This window comes from Falco punctatus (assembly GCF_963210335.1).
Source record: "Falco punctatus genome assembly, chromosome: Z".
NCBI lineage: Eukaryota > Metazoa > Chordata > Aves > Falconiformes > Falconidae > Falco > Falco punctatus.
This window is the reverse complement of record NC_137586.1, coordinates 17,639,049-17,652,656: the sequence shown is the minus strand read 5'-3', so window position 1 is coordinate 17,652,656 and position 13,608 is coordinate 17,639,049. Positions and strand designations below refer to the sequence as shown.

At 44.6% G+C, this 13,608-nt stretch overlaps 1 protein-coding gene across 3 annotated transcripts in view; it reads right to left on the bottom strand.

The window, feature by feature from the left end:
• PARP8 (poly(ADP-ribose) polymerase family member 8) overlaps positions 1 to 9,932 on the bottom strand; it is a 140,286-nt gene extending 130,354 nt beyond the window's left edge. Inside the window, exons 1-2 of one of the 3 annotated variants that reach the window (XM_080373077.1) lie at positions 6,841 to 9,932; positions 5,934 to 5,988 (exon numbers count right to left, since the gene is read on the bottom strand). In XM_080373077.1, the coding sequence (XP_080229203.1) occupies positions 5,934 to 5,988; positions 6,841 to 6,931 (146 nt within the window). In that variant the 5' untranslated portion in view covers positions 6,932 to 9,932. The remainder of the gene's footprint in view (positions 1 to 5,933; positions 5,989 to 6,840) is intronic. The other 2 variants (XM_080373078.1, XM_080373079.1) reach the window with 2 other exon arrangements.
• Positions 9,933 to 13,608: the final 3,676 nt, after the last annotated feature.

Genomic DNA, 13,608 nt, shown 5'->3' with positions numbered 1-13,608 from the left:
GATGTTCAAGCACTCTTCCCAACGCTGTCCTAGTGAACCACTCAAACAACAGTGCATACATTTATAAGACAGAAACACCTGCAAAAAGATTGTGATGCTTTTTAAAAGTGCTAAGCAATGCACAGTAATACTGAGACCACTACAGGGTGTGGGAGTTCAGTACTTCTGAAAACTAGGCCATTCATTTAAGTGTCTACAAATAATTTTTTCTCACTGAAAAGTAGGCATTCACAGTTTGAATGTATTGTTCTTAGTACACAGTATGTAGTTCAAAGAGGACAGCCACTCACTTCACCAGACCAGTAAGAGATCTCCACAAGACCATACTCTGCCTGAAGTATGTGATTTTTACAAGATGCAATGATGGGGACTGTGTTAGTTTCAGAGAGCACTGATTTTCTAAGAGCAAGGCAAGAAAGATCTGTCCAACACGGGACCATCAAAAAAAGCAAGAGTTCAGTAACATTGTGAGTAGAATGGTGTTGATTTTGCTTTTCACAAACCCTCAACACTGCACTTAATGAATTTTCTACTACAGTGTTCTACTGTAGTAGAATTAATTACAGTTCTACTGTAGAAGGATTAATCACTTGTTAAATCACACCTACTGAATTTCTTGTACTATCTACCAAAAAAATGTCTATAGGAATGTATGAGTAGGTTTCATGTATGTACTATGCTGTGCAAATATTAGAAGGTAGTGTAAAGTCAGAATAGGTATGTTAGCAGGAATTCTTAAAAAGGAAAATGCTTGCTTTAAAGAGATTTTAAAACTGAAACTTAACTAATAGCTAACACAAAATTATTTTTAAAAGCACCCAAGGCTGTATTCAACATTACTTCATGTACAGAATTTTTAATGAAGAAATGAAGATCACAATGCTTGCCATGTTATGTCTAAATGAGATTCCTGTCTCATATCACAGATTTCTCTCCCAGGAAATGGTGCAGTTCCAGCAAAAAATGTTAAGCCATATTTGATAGTAAAGTTAAAATTAAAAGACAATGTACAATCTTCCAGGCATTTTGAAATAGCAGTAAACAGATGACTATGTACATGCTTTATCTAGTTTTCACCCCTCTCTTACTGTAGAGGTAGATTTTAGGAATGTAATTACCTGTTTAATAACCTAAACACAAAGTTCAGCACAGCCATCAGCAACAGAAGATGAACTGTACTTGTGCCAACCCTTCCCAAGCCCTGTACAAACCTGATTCCAGTTAAACTAAAACCATTCAGAGCAATGGATTCCATGAAAATTATCTTATCTTCTTAAGTCACACTTTCATGGACACCTTCATTTATATAAGCGACCACTGATTCTAAAACAACAGTCCAGCCTTCTCTTCCCAAACCTTGCATTGCCAGCAAATACACTGCTACGCAGTGAACCCAACAAAGGAGCTAGGTTAAAACCAACCTATCCAAAAAAGGCTGCTCTTTAACTAGGTCATTTTGGAAAGAACAAAATGAAAATGTTCAGAAAAGTGTTACATTTTGATGTTTTCTGATTAACCTAATTTTATGTTTTGGCTTAAAAAATGTTTTTAAGTCCTCTCTCTCCTTTTCTGCTACAGTATATATAAATAGAACACAAATTTTAAGATAAAAACACACATCAATCAGCTCCAAACCATTTTTCTTCACAGTTTATTTTGTACTGAAGACTTTCAGCACTATCAGAGTGACATCAGACTTTCAAAATTATTCACCAAATGGAATCTCCTATGTAGGCATTTTTATTACATTCACGTAAGTAGCAAGAGGGCATACCACTAAAGGGGGAAAAAAGGTTATCTGTATCTATCATAAAGTGGTTCAAACACCTGGTGGACATAATGTGATAGGACTTCAGCCAATGGTTTTCATCTCTAGCTATAGAAAGCCACAAAGAATTTAGTTACACTTTCAGTGGCACAGCTCTGCAGCTGTGAAGTATTCCACTGCTACAGCGTGGTGGGAATTAATTTATCGATTTATATGTGAATTTCTGATGCTTTCTGATACTACAACCTTAAGCACTACGTATACCTCTTGAACAGAAAACAAAAAGCCAAATATTCAAAATCAAAACAGCCCAAGTTAACAATCTGTCATTATCTTAAGCAAAAGTAAACGACTAATTCAGACTAAAATTAAACTTTCCTAGCTTCTTTGGAACTGCCGTTGTTATTATCACCGTGTTAACGCATACAAAGCAGAACACAAGAGTCCACTGTAAAATAGGAGATGGAAATTTTGCTAACAAAATTAATCTGTTTGTTCAGTTCTTACAGGTCTTATCTAGTTTCTTCACAGTATGCTGCAGTACTAAATCTGTTTGCATGCGCAGCCTTATTGGCATTGTCCCTCGCTGCCAATGAGAGTTAAGTACATATTTGAATGAGTAAGTATACTAAGCCTGATATGATGTCCTTATTTAGCCTTAGGAGAAAAAAAAGGGTGTGTATGAGAAAAACACTAAAAAAAGGAAACATCTCTTTTTCAGGACAACCAAGCACTGCTTCTATGTAAACCATGCCAAATTACATCTAAAGTGAAAACAACTTCAGGGCATCACACATTTTTATTTGAAAGGTGACAAATCAGCAGTTCTGTTCAGTCTGCATAGTTCTGGAGGAGCAATGTGTCATACAGGGCAGAAAACAGCAAAAAGGAAACAAAAAGTTCTTTCTAAAAAAAAAAGATAACTTCACATGTTCACATTTTAATATCCTTTTTAGAACTTGCGGTAAAAAAGCATAAATAATCCAGCCATTTCTGATATTCTGCCAGATGTAGTTAAAGGAAAGTAAATCTTGCACAGTCACAGCACCTGAATGAACACCTCACTTCATAAGAAAACTATTACCCTACTGATTGGCTTCTGACAATGAAATTAAAAATTATGAAATTGATGAACCATCTGTCCTGTATGTAGTGCCCACATTATGCACAGAGAAGTGCTTTCATGAATAAATTACTAATTACAACCTTCCCAAACAAGGAGGCATCTCTGCGGTGTCAAAAAACTAATAATTTGGAAGTGTGAACACAGTGCATTTAAAAAAAAAAAGGTACAGTGGAATACAGTCCAAAATGATTAACTAAACTACTGCAACTTTACTGTGGGAACACAAGTTAACTCCACTGAAGCAATGATAAATGTGCTCCAGATCAGGTCTATCTATCTGGATTGATTTGCAGCGTGGTTATGTACTACCTCAATATTTGAATAGCACTAATGTAGGAAGAGGCTCTGCAATCAATCCAAGCAACTGGGAAAAATCAGGAAGAGTCAGAGAAACTGGTCCCAAGAACAAAAATCTTCACACAGATAAACATTAACAATTTAAAGAACAAACACAAATAAACCTTAGGTCCTCATCATAACTGAAATAACACTGATACACTGACTTCCATGGGCTTACATTGATTTACCAAGAATCTGGCTCTGAGTTTTAAGAACACCGACAAATGGACTTAATGGGCACTAGAGGCAACTCCAGTATGCAGAGGAAAACCCCCAGTGATGTTTAACCTGCTAGTATCGTCACCTGCTTTTACTCAAGGGTAAGAGAAAGCTTCCTTCTCAAACAGAAAGCAAATTGCCTTCTTTGAAGGGTTTCTGCTCTTCCATCTAACCACTATGGGCAAAAGAAAGCTGTAATACTCGCCAACCTACAGGAACACCTAAAGGAAATAACGCATAGAAATGGCTTAGCTGCAAGCACAGGTAATGAGTGCTAAGTACTGTAATCTTTCTTACATGCAGTCTCTACTCTTACTTATTAAATATGTTTCTTGGTTTGAACATCCATCCAGTGAACATCCACCCCTCTGCCCGTTACTCAAAAGCCTGTATTCCTGTCCATCTGAGAAACAAAGTAATTGGGCTGAGTATCTGAAGTAACTGGACAAGGCCTGTTGGCCGATACTCAAGCCTCTGATCTTGAGCTAACAGAGGTTCTGTCATTCAGTGAAAATTCCTGAGTGCAAGCCAAAAAATGGGGTCAACACACAGGAAGTCCACAGCTGCAGCAGTGGTAGTAAGGAAAAACTGATGGCCAAATGCAAGAAAAAGATGCTCAGACAGCCTTGTACCCTCCTAAGCTGTTACCATGTGCAAGTCACTGCTGTTGACCCTGTACTGGAGACTTACCCGAATACAGCATACAGCGCAGAATAGCTGCTGCTCAGCCAGCACCTTCTCTAAGTAGGCACCACCGCTGTGAGAAACTTAAGTTTGCCCCTTAATAGTCAAGGCTTCGGGTTTTCGTTTTATGTACTTCACAAGAGACCTTGTTACCATAAACCGCCACTCAGTACACCACTGTACACTAAGAATACTGTATAATGCTTTTTGAAATCACAATACAAACAAGCAGAGAACATGAAACCCTTATCTAAAAGGATGCTTGTTAAGTGTCCTCAAAACGTGAAAAGGAAAGTGAAATTTCAGTATGTTCCAAGTAACAACCCACATTTCTATAAACATAACATTTGCTTCTCAATTCAGCTTGAATTTTCAAGGTCCTAAAACTAGCTGCCAGCCAACAGTTTCCTAAGCAAGTGCTGACCCCAGTTAAAATTCAAAGCTGAAGGATCTAAGGTCCTCTTCTGTTTCTCGCTGTAGAAGTGATGACGTTTTGTTTCAACATTTATAACCCAGTTTGTTTCCCAATCAGTTGTGCCTTCCGGCTTTTTACTTCATTCAGCTTGGAAAATAGAAACAATAGACAGGTTTCACTTCCTGGTTTCTTGCTGCAATATTTTGTTTAGAAAACAGTGCAAAGTAACTTTCTAATTCCGTCGCTTTAAGGACATAATAAGTAATACTTCTGTCAGACAATTTTTACCCTATCAAGCCTTTAAAAATTGTCTTTTAAAACAAGACCAAAACAAAACATATACTAAATCCCTAATGAAAGAGTATACTACAAACAACCTAAAAATGGCTTCAGTTCTCAGCTACTGGGTGAACTCTTCTACTCCACTGAAAATGACAGAAGTTGTCTTCTTGTTTACTAGGAAGAAGCAGGGTAGTGTGGTGGGAAAGCATTTTTCTGAGCAATCTTGCAGCCTGGGTCCATCTGGGAGACTAGTCCTGCAGCCAGACCCATAGGCACACATACGGGAGAACTGATGCCTGTGGTAGTGCTGCCTACACAAAACCAAAAAATAAAACCAAGACTTCCCGCCAAGTCTAATAAAATTCAGCTAAAAGGTAAGAGAATAACATAGCATTACAGTGTTAACACCTCATTAGCAAAAGGTATCTAAGAATCTGGGAAATGAAAAGGATGTGTTCAAGCTTTACATGTATTTCCTTTTGAAAACAAACATAACAAATGCTGAAATACAATTTAAAAACATGTACATGCGCAATCCAGTTTATAACCAAAAGCTAAGACCACTTAGAAATAATATTTGTGCTACCAATTCCATAAATACATTTTTTAGCCTTATAAGCTATACTGACATTTCACTTAACATCTCAGGAATTCGATTTGGTCAATTGCAGACAGTCTTGCATCTGTCATGGGACTAAATATGGCTCTCATGCAAGAGAGTAAGGTGCTGATGTGAAATCTGGCCTACTTGCTATTAAAATCTTAACTTTTCCCAGTTTTTTAACATGAATTAGCTCTATATCTTATGTTGATGCCTTTACTGTGTTTCTGTTAATGTACAGCAGAAATTCTATGACCTACAAAAATTTAAAATAAAGAGAAACAATGAAGCTGCACAGAGCAGTGCTCAGAGGAACGAGGCTGACAACTACGGATCACCTTTCTGATCACCTCCATTGCCACTTCTCAGTTTACGTTTCTGTGAAGGCAGATTATTTACTGATCCTCCTTGCAAAAGAAAGAAAACAAAACAGCCTGCCACGATATCGAACCATCGCACCTCAGAAACTGAAGAGATTCATTACTGTAAAAAAAAGTACCTTTTGGAGCCTCCAGTATAGGTGAAGGTAAAGGTGGCGTCTGAGTACCTGAAATCTGAAAGACCAAAAGCTGCGTTATTACAGCTTGTCTTTTATTTTGGCCGAAACAGCCGCGGTTTTATGGACCGGCATTCAGCGACCGACACGGGGGTGGGTGTCGGGGTGTATCAGAGGAAATGCATCTCCCCCCCAGCCGCTCGCAACAAGTGCCCGATGCTATGGCAACGGCAGGGATTTCAATTGTCAGAAACGGCAACAGGCAGCCGCGAGCCGGGCTCCTGCGACGGCTCGTCACGGCCGCCACCGCACCGGCACCGGCACCGGCACCGGCACCGGCGAGGAAGCCGCGAAACCTGCGGGGCGCGGGAGCGGGGAGGTATCTGCACGGAAAGGGGGCTCGTTTGCCGCTGGCCATGCTGCCGGCCCTGAAGCCAGGCGGGCGGGCGGGGGTAAGGGCAGGCACCGAGGGGGGACAGGAGCCCGGCCGCCCCGAAAACAGCCTCGTAGCGGCCGCCGGAGCAAAAAAACACCAGCGCTGCGCTCGGCTGGGCGCTCACACCAGCAGCTGCGGGCTGCGTCAGGCGGCGGGGGGGCACGCACACGCACCCCCGCACACACTCACCCTCACCCACACCCACCCGCCTTGGCGTGTTCCCACCGCCACGCTCCCTGACTCGGGTTCCCCCCCACCCCCACTTCCCGGCCGGCTCCTGGTCTCATCTGCCCTCACATGCCCTCGGAAGGAGAGGAGGAGGAGGAGGATGAAGAAGGGGCTGAGGGCAGGCCGCCGCTCCCGGGAACGGCGGCGAAGGGCACGGGCAGCCGCGCCGCGCCGGCAGTGGGGTCTGGGGCGGGCGGCGCCGGCAGCCTCCGCGCCGCCAACCTGGCGCCCGGGAGGGAAACTCACCTGCAAACAGGCAGTCCTTCTCCGCCTTGCACTTTTGGATCACAACGTCAATATCCTTCTGAATCCTCTCTTGTCTTGAACACATCCCCATGAAATAAATCCCAGGGGAAAAAAAAAAGCAGCCTTTATTTCCACCCCACCCCACCCCCCGCGCTACCAGATTTTAAGTCAGTCCGGGAGATGGACCCCGGGGCTGGCGAGCAGGAGCCTCCCCGGCGGCCCGGAGGGATCCGCTCGGCCCGTTGGAGGACGGAGGAGGAAGGCGGCGGGAGCCGATGTTGCATGCCCAGATGTGCCCGCCCAGATGTGCCGCCGCTGCCGGCGAATGGCAATTTCCTCACAATGGATCCCGCGGAGTGTGGCGGCGGCGACACGGAATCCCCCCACCCCCCACGCCCTCTGTTTTTTGGGGGGTTGGTTGGCTGGTTTGGTCTTTTTTTGGAGGAGAGAGGAAGGAAGAAAAAAAAAAGGGGGGGGGAGGGGGGGGCAAGCCGACCCGACCGCTCACATCCCTGCCCCTCCCGCTAGCAGCGGCGATCGCCGCGCAGCAGCAGCGCGGAGCCGGCGGCGGCGGCGCCCGCACCCGGTCCCTGGCGGCGCGGCGGGGCCGGCGCTGCTGCAGCGACGCCAAGCCGCAGACCCTCCCCTCGCTCCCGGCCCGGCACGTACGGCCCCCGCCGGCTCCCCGAGCGGAGGCGGCGCGGGGGAAGGAAAAGGCGGATGCACAGAGCCGGGCGGGCGGCGGGGTCGATGGCCGCGGGCCCGCCGCCGGCCCTCGCCTCCGCCCCCCGGCCCGGCCCCGGGCATAGGCTGCTGCCTCCTGCCGAGCAGCGGGGAAATGCAAATGCCAAGTGACCCGCGCGACGGGGCGGCTCCCGAGCGGGCACCGGGGAGGAAGCGGGCGGCGCCGCGCTGCGCAAGGCCGGCGGCGGGCACGGCCGGGAGGGGGCCGCGGACCGGGGCAGCGGGACCCGCTCGCCCTTGGTGCCGCGGGGGCCGCCCCCCGTTCCGCGGCGCCCTCCCCCGGCAGCGCCCCCCGCCACCGCTGGCTCCCGGCGGGGCGGGCGCTGCGGGCGGCTCGCTGCGGTTCTCCGCGCCCCTCCGCCCCCGCGGCGGCCGCGCTCCTCCCTGACGGCGGCCAGGGTCGCCGTGGGCAGAGCTCCTCCGCCTGCCCCTTCACCGGTCAGAAGCCCGGCAGCCCACCCTTTCGCACCGGGTGCCCGCCTGTCTCCGCCTCCGTCGGACAGACGGGGATGCGTGGCCATGGGAACAGTAAAAGGGGAGTTATCGTGTTTGTAGTCCCCCTCTGACCGCCGAGGGTTTCCATTGCGCTCCTCGCCCCCTCGGCCTCCAGCAAAGCTGCGAGCTCCGGGCGAGGACGCGGGCTGCCGGTACAGTGCCTAGCAGTCAGCGTAATGCAATACGAGTAATGACCGTGTTAAAAACTCAGGAGGAATGTTCCTCATTTGTTCCTAAAAACAAAATATAAACCCGGGAGCGAATGTAGTAGAAACAGATTTGATTTTAAAAATGGAAAGCCTGTTCACAATACTAAGTTTTTACGTATTCACCCAGCTCTAAACAGCGACCGTGGATTATCCATTATTGAGCTCTGCCATTCCACTGTTTTTGTTAAGCAAGTATATGTTATGTTAACCATGTAATGTTAATTTCAAACACAGGGAACAAATGCACTCATCATTGTCTTATGGGCTCTTAAGTGGAAATAGCTAAACAAGTGAGGATAAAAAGATTCCATATTTATTCCTGCCTTGGTAAGATTTTGTGTGTGAAAGAGGGAGAAGAAGGGAAATTACAATCCATCATGTGATAGGACTCTGTGCCCCTAAGAAAGTAACTATATCTATGAAGGGAGATTTCCAGATGGCTTTTCAAAGCTGTTCTCTAAATTCGCTTCTACTACAGCAAGACTTTTCCAAGACAGGATAGAGAACTTGTCACTGTAATCAGAAATACACTGTAATATCGTAACACACTGTCATTCTGTCGGGTTATGCCAGCTTGGCCAACAAATGATGCTTTTCTAGAGACTTTCTTCTAGCTATTCAAGCTAGAACATCAGCAGCCATGTTCGCTGCTTTCCCCTTAATCATAGTTAGAAGACGTAATTAGAACTTGATTTATTCTGGTGGGGCTTTGGTCTTGAATCTTGTAGACAAAGCTCTCTGTTATCCCTCCCATGTGGATCAGGAATGTGGGAGGTTATCAGACAGTTACAGGATATTTGTGCTGACAGTTCTGCTCACAGCTTATTCTGACCACAGGGCTCTTTCTCAGTGTTGTGTCACTCAATTAACAAAATTATTAACTGTCTTTTTAAGCCTCATTTTCATAGCTTGATGACACTGCATTGAAAAGTCATCCACAAAGAAAGATGACTGTCTTCAAGAAAGTGAATATGATTTTTATCTGGTTTCACAGCATTAACTGAATGGAACAAGAAGTCTGGAAATATGGTGGTTATTTATTCCATTTATTTTTATTTATTGTAAGTGACTCTTAAATTTCTAGATTCTTAGCCAATTTGGCCCTTGATTTTCCTGATGACTTAGTACAGTTACAGCAGGAATGGCTGATTTCAGTGGGGAAAAGCTAGATCATATGGAATCATACAATCATTTGGGTTGGAAAAGACGTTTCAGAACAGGTCCAACTGTTAACCTAACACTGCAAAGTCCACCACTAAACCGTGTCCCCAAGCACCACATCTATGTGCTTTTAAAACACCTCCAAGGATGCTGATTCCACCACCTCCATGGGCAACCCATTTCAATACTTGACAACCCTTTCAGTGAAGAATCTTTCCCTAATACCCGATATAAACCTTCCATGATACAACTTGAGGCCATTTCCTCTTGTCCTAACATTTGTTTCTTGGGAGAAGAGACTGACACCCACCGTGCCACAATCTCCTCTCAGGTAGTTGTAGAGAGCAGTAAGATCCTGCCCTGAGTCTCCCCTCCAGAGTAAACACCCCCAGTTCCCTCAGCTGCTCCTCATAAGACCTGTGCTCTGGACCCTTCACCAGCCCCCTGCCCATCTCTGGACACGCTGCAGCCCCTCTGCGTCCCCCTGGCAGTGAGGGGCCCAACCTGAACACAGTATTTGAGGTGCGGCCTCGCCAGTGCCCAGTGCAGGGGGACAGCACTGCCCTGGCCCTGCTGGCCACGCTGTTCCCGGCACCAGCCAGGATGCTGTTGGCCTCCTTGGCCACCTGGGCACACGCTGCTGGCTCGTGTTCAGCCGGCTGCCGACCAGCACCCTCAGGCCCTTTTCTGCTCAACAGCTTTCCAGCTGCCCTTCCCCCAGCACTGAGCCTGGTTGAACCTCACACAACTGGCCTGGGCCCATCGCTCCAGCCTGCCCAGACCCCCCTGCAGAGCCTCCTGCCCTCCCGCAGATCAGCGCTCCCCCCAGCTGGGGGTCACCTGTGAACTCACTGAGGGGACACTCCATCCCCTCGTACGGGTTGTCGGTAAAGCTATTAAACAGAACCGGCCCCAGCACGGAGCCCCGTGGAACACCACTGGTGACCCCTCGCCAGCTGGGTGTAACTCCATCCCCCACCACGCTCTGGGCTCGGCCAGCCAGCCAGCTTTATACCCGGCGCAGAGGGCACCTGCCCAGGCCACGAGCAGCCAGTGTCTCCTGCACAATGCTGTGTGAAACGGTTTCAAAGACTTCTGTTGATTAAAATATTGAAAATGGAAGTGTTAAGAAAATCAAGGTGAATCTTGAGAGTTGATCCCTACATTTGTAAAGATTGACAAACCGCTCACTTGCAGCCACTCTGCAACAGTACCTGTATGCATGCAGTAATCACTTTAACGATGTACATTGTACCACCCTATTTCCGAAAATTTCTGAAGATATTTACAAGTAATTTAATGAATGATAAGACAGTTAGTCTTGGAAGTAATAGTCTTGGCTGAAGGGAATTTAATATATGTCTTTCCAATTGCTTTTTCAGTCTTGAAATTTGGCTTACATAATTTCTAGTTTTGACTCAAGTTCAGCTCAGCTCAATGAGATTGTACTGAACTGATTTTCCCAATTAAGTAAAAAAGAAACAGATAACTTTTATGTTTGTATTCCTGGGAACCTGAAAACATTTACAGAGGTTTAAATAAGGTAAAAAGAAATTGTAATCCATGGAGATGCATGATTATAGCATCTATGTGAGAAAATTGGCTCAAAATATAATAGGGAAAATTGTCTGAAGAGAGAGGAACAACACAATGAATGTGTTTCAATAATGTGTGAGCAGTGTCTGAGAAAGTTATTGGGGAAATGCACAGGTTAGCCTGTAGATGAGTTCTGTCTCCTTTAGACTAAGGAGACACTTTAAATTTTGTGCCAGAAAAAAACCCTTTCCACCTATTAGTAAAGCTGTTAGAAATGTTTCAGTAAGCATCAGGACACCTTGTTTTGTACCAAAATATCTTCATTATATATATTTCTAAACATGTTCCAGTTACATATAAACATATGATGGAAGTCTCAAGAAAAATGAAAACATGCAGACTTGCCATTGTAGGGAATATATAGAATTCTGCAATGCGATAGGGCATCTGTCCAGTATTTCTAATATGTGAGAGCGTTCAGAAGGGCAGAGATAAGGAAAAGACTTCAAAACACAAAATTTCCATCAGTCCTTCTAGAACAGTAACAAAACCCTGTCTCCAATTTTGTATGCTTCAGACAAAATTCTATTACAAAACAAACTAAACCTGTGCTTTTTCTCCAATTTGAAGGGCTATTTGCTAGTCACCAATACAGCAAAGCTCGCTGGTGTCTGTAGATGGTATGCTCCTCAAAATGACACAGTCATTGCTAAATAACACTGGGATTAAATTCATATGTATAAAGACATAGGTACTATATAGTGAGAGATGTAGGAGCAACACTGAGCTCTTCCCACCAACAGGGAAGTAAGACAAAGTATAAAAAAAAGTTTAGCTTTAAGCTTTAGTGTAATTTTCACTAGAATTCTATTATTAGCAGTTAAAATCTAATACTCTGAGATAATATTCAAGTAAATACTTAGTTGACATACCATTTTCTTTAAGCCAGTTCCAGTTTTAGACAGATACCGAGTTAGCTGTCCTCTACACCAGTGCTCACACCTGTCCATCCAAGGAGTCACTATCACTCTATGTAGCCACAATACCTAGCCAAAGCATCTGTAACAGGAAATAAAGCCACTCAAATCATGGTGAAGTTATAAACAGAATTATTCCTTTGGGTCGTTACTGTAAGTCTGTGGTGACTCAGATTAAAAACACACTAGCATGGTGGACGTGTCATGATCTAAGAGTGAATTTCACTGGGAGTAAAGCACCTTAAACTGATTTTTGGAGTGGGTTAGCACTGGTCCACTGATAAAAAGGCTTTTCTTTTTAAAAAGAATGCCAGTTAAAATGGAATTAATAACATGACTTAAAACAGTGCTTAATTATTAATAAAAGCTTTAAATACTTTGCATTAAAAAAATTGAAGTAATGACTTAGATTACAACATGAAACAATAGCTTAAACTATCAACTGCCCAGTCCTCCATAAGTTTTTAAAAAATATTTTAAGTTGTCTCATCTAGCCTAACGGGTGAACAAATGTTCAGCTGACATATTTTAACATTACATATTTTATTTGCCTTTTATTTAGGAACAGCAATGGAGGAAAAAAGAAAAGGCATTGAAGCGATGTATCAGACGACCAAGGCTTATTTTATTCAAATCAGTGTTGAAATTTCCAAAGCAATTTTTAAATTTTATTTTCTTTTAAAGATTATTAAACAGCAGCAACAGTTACCTCGAACAAAACAGAAGGATGTACAGGTGTTACACACAGATGTGTGGATTGCTGTGACAGTGACCTCTAGCTTTCCATCAAAGATGACACTGAGGCCCCCGATAGCTAAGCCTATGGCTGCTGGCAGGATAAATGCTCCTAGCCGCGTTCAATAAATCATGCCATCAGAGTTCCCAAATGACACCACTACTTATTGTAACTCTTAGCATTACACTTTCTAATGATGGTTTTAACTTGTTCTTGTTTTTCCTTGTTCACTAACGTCATCTCATCTTTCACTGCCCATTAGCCTCATTTCTCTATTCTTTTTCCTTTCTTCTCTGAATCTTACACTATTAAGACCTTATTTTTTTTCTAGTGCATCTCATTATTCCCTCTTTTCAGTTCTTCTGTCTATCCAACCCCTTCAGTTCCCCTCTTCCACCTCACTCTTGAAAGCTCACTTCATGAGCAGGTCAAGGAAGAGGGCTAAAATGGTTCTGTAGAGAACCCCATTTCTCTACAGAAACTGGAGTTCTACAAGAGACGCCAGCAGGAATATTTCTAAACCTTTTATCCATTATTTTCTTATGTCAGTCACAAGCAAATCCCTGTTTCCTGCCAGCTCCTGAGGTAAGTTGCCTCTTGCCAGCATCCTCGTTGTTTCCATGAATTGTGGACATCTCTGTCTGCACAGTGCCAATGCTCAGTAAGGCAAGTAATGGGGCCTCCATCTCAATTGCTCTGCAGCCCAGTAGCTAGAACATTTCTCTAGAAGTTGAGAGTTGAGGGTGTATGCTTATAGGCTGACATTAAGTTGACGCTTACTGTCTCTGCAGCTGTCTCTTATCAATAGGAGTTACACCCTGAGGTCAAGCAGTGCTGAAGGTACGCTATCCTGCCTAAGCACAGCAAATGGCTTCCCAGTCAGTCTGAGTGCCTGTCTCAGGGCTGCAGA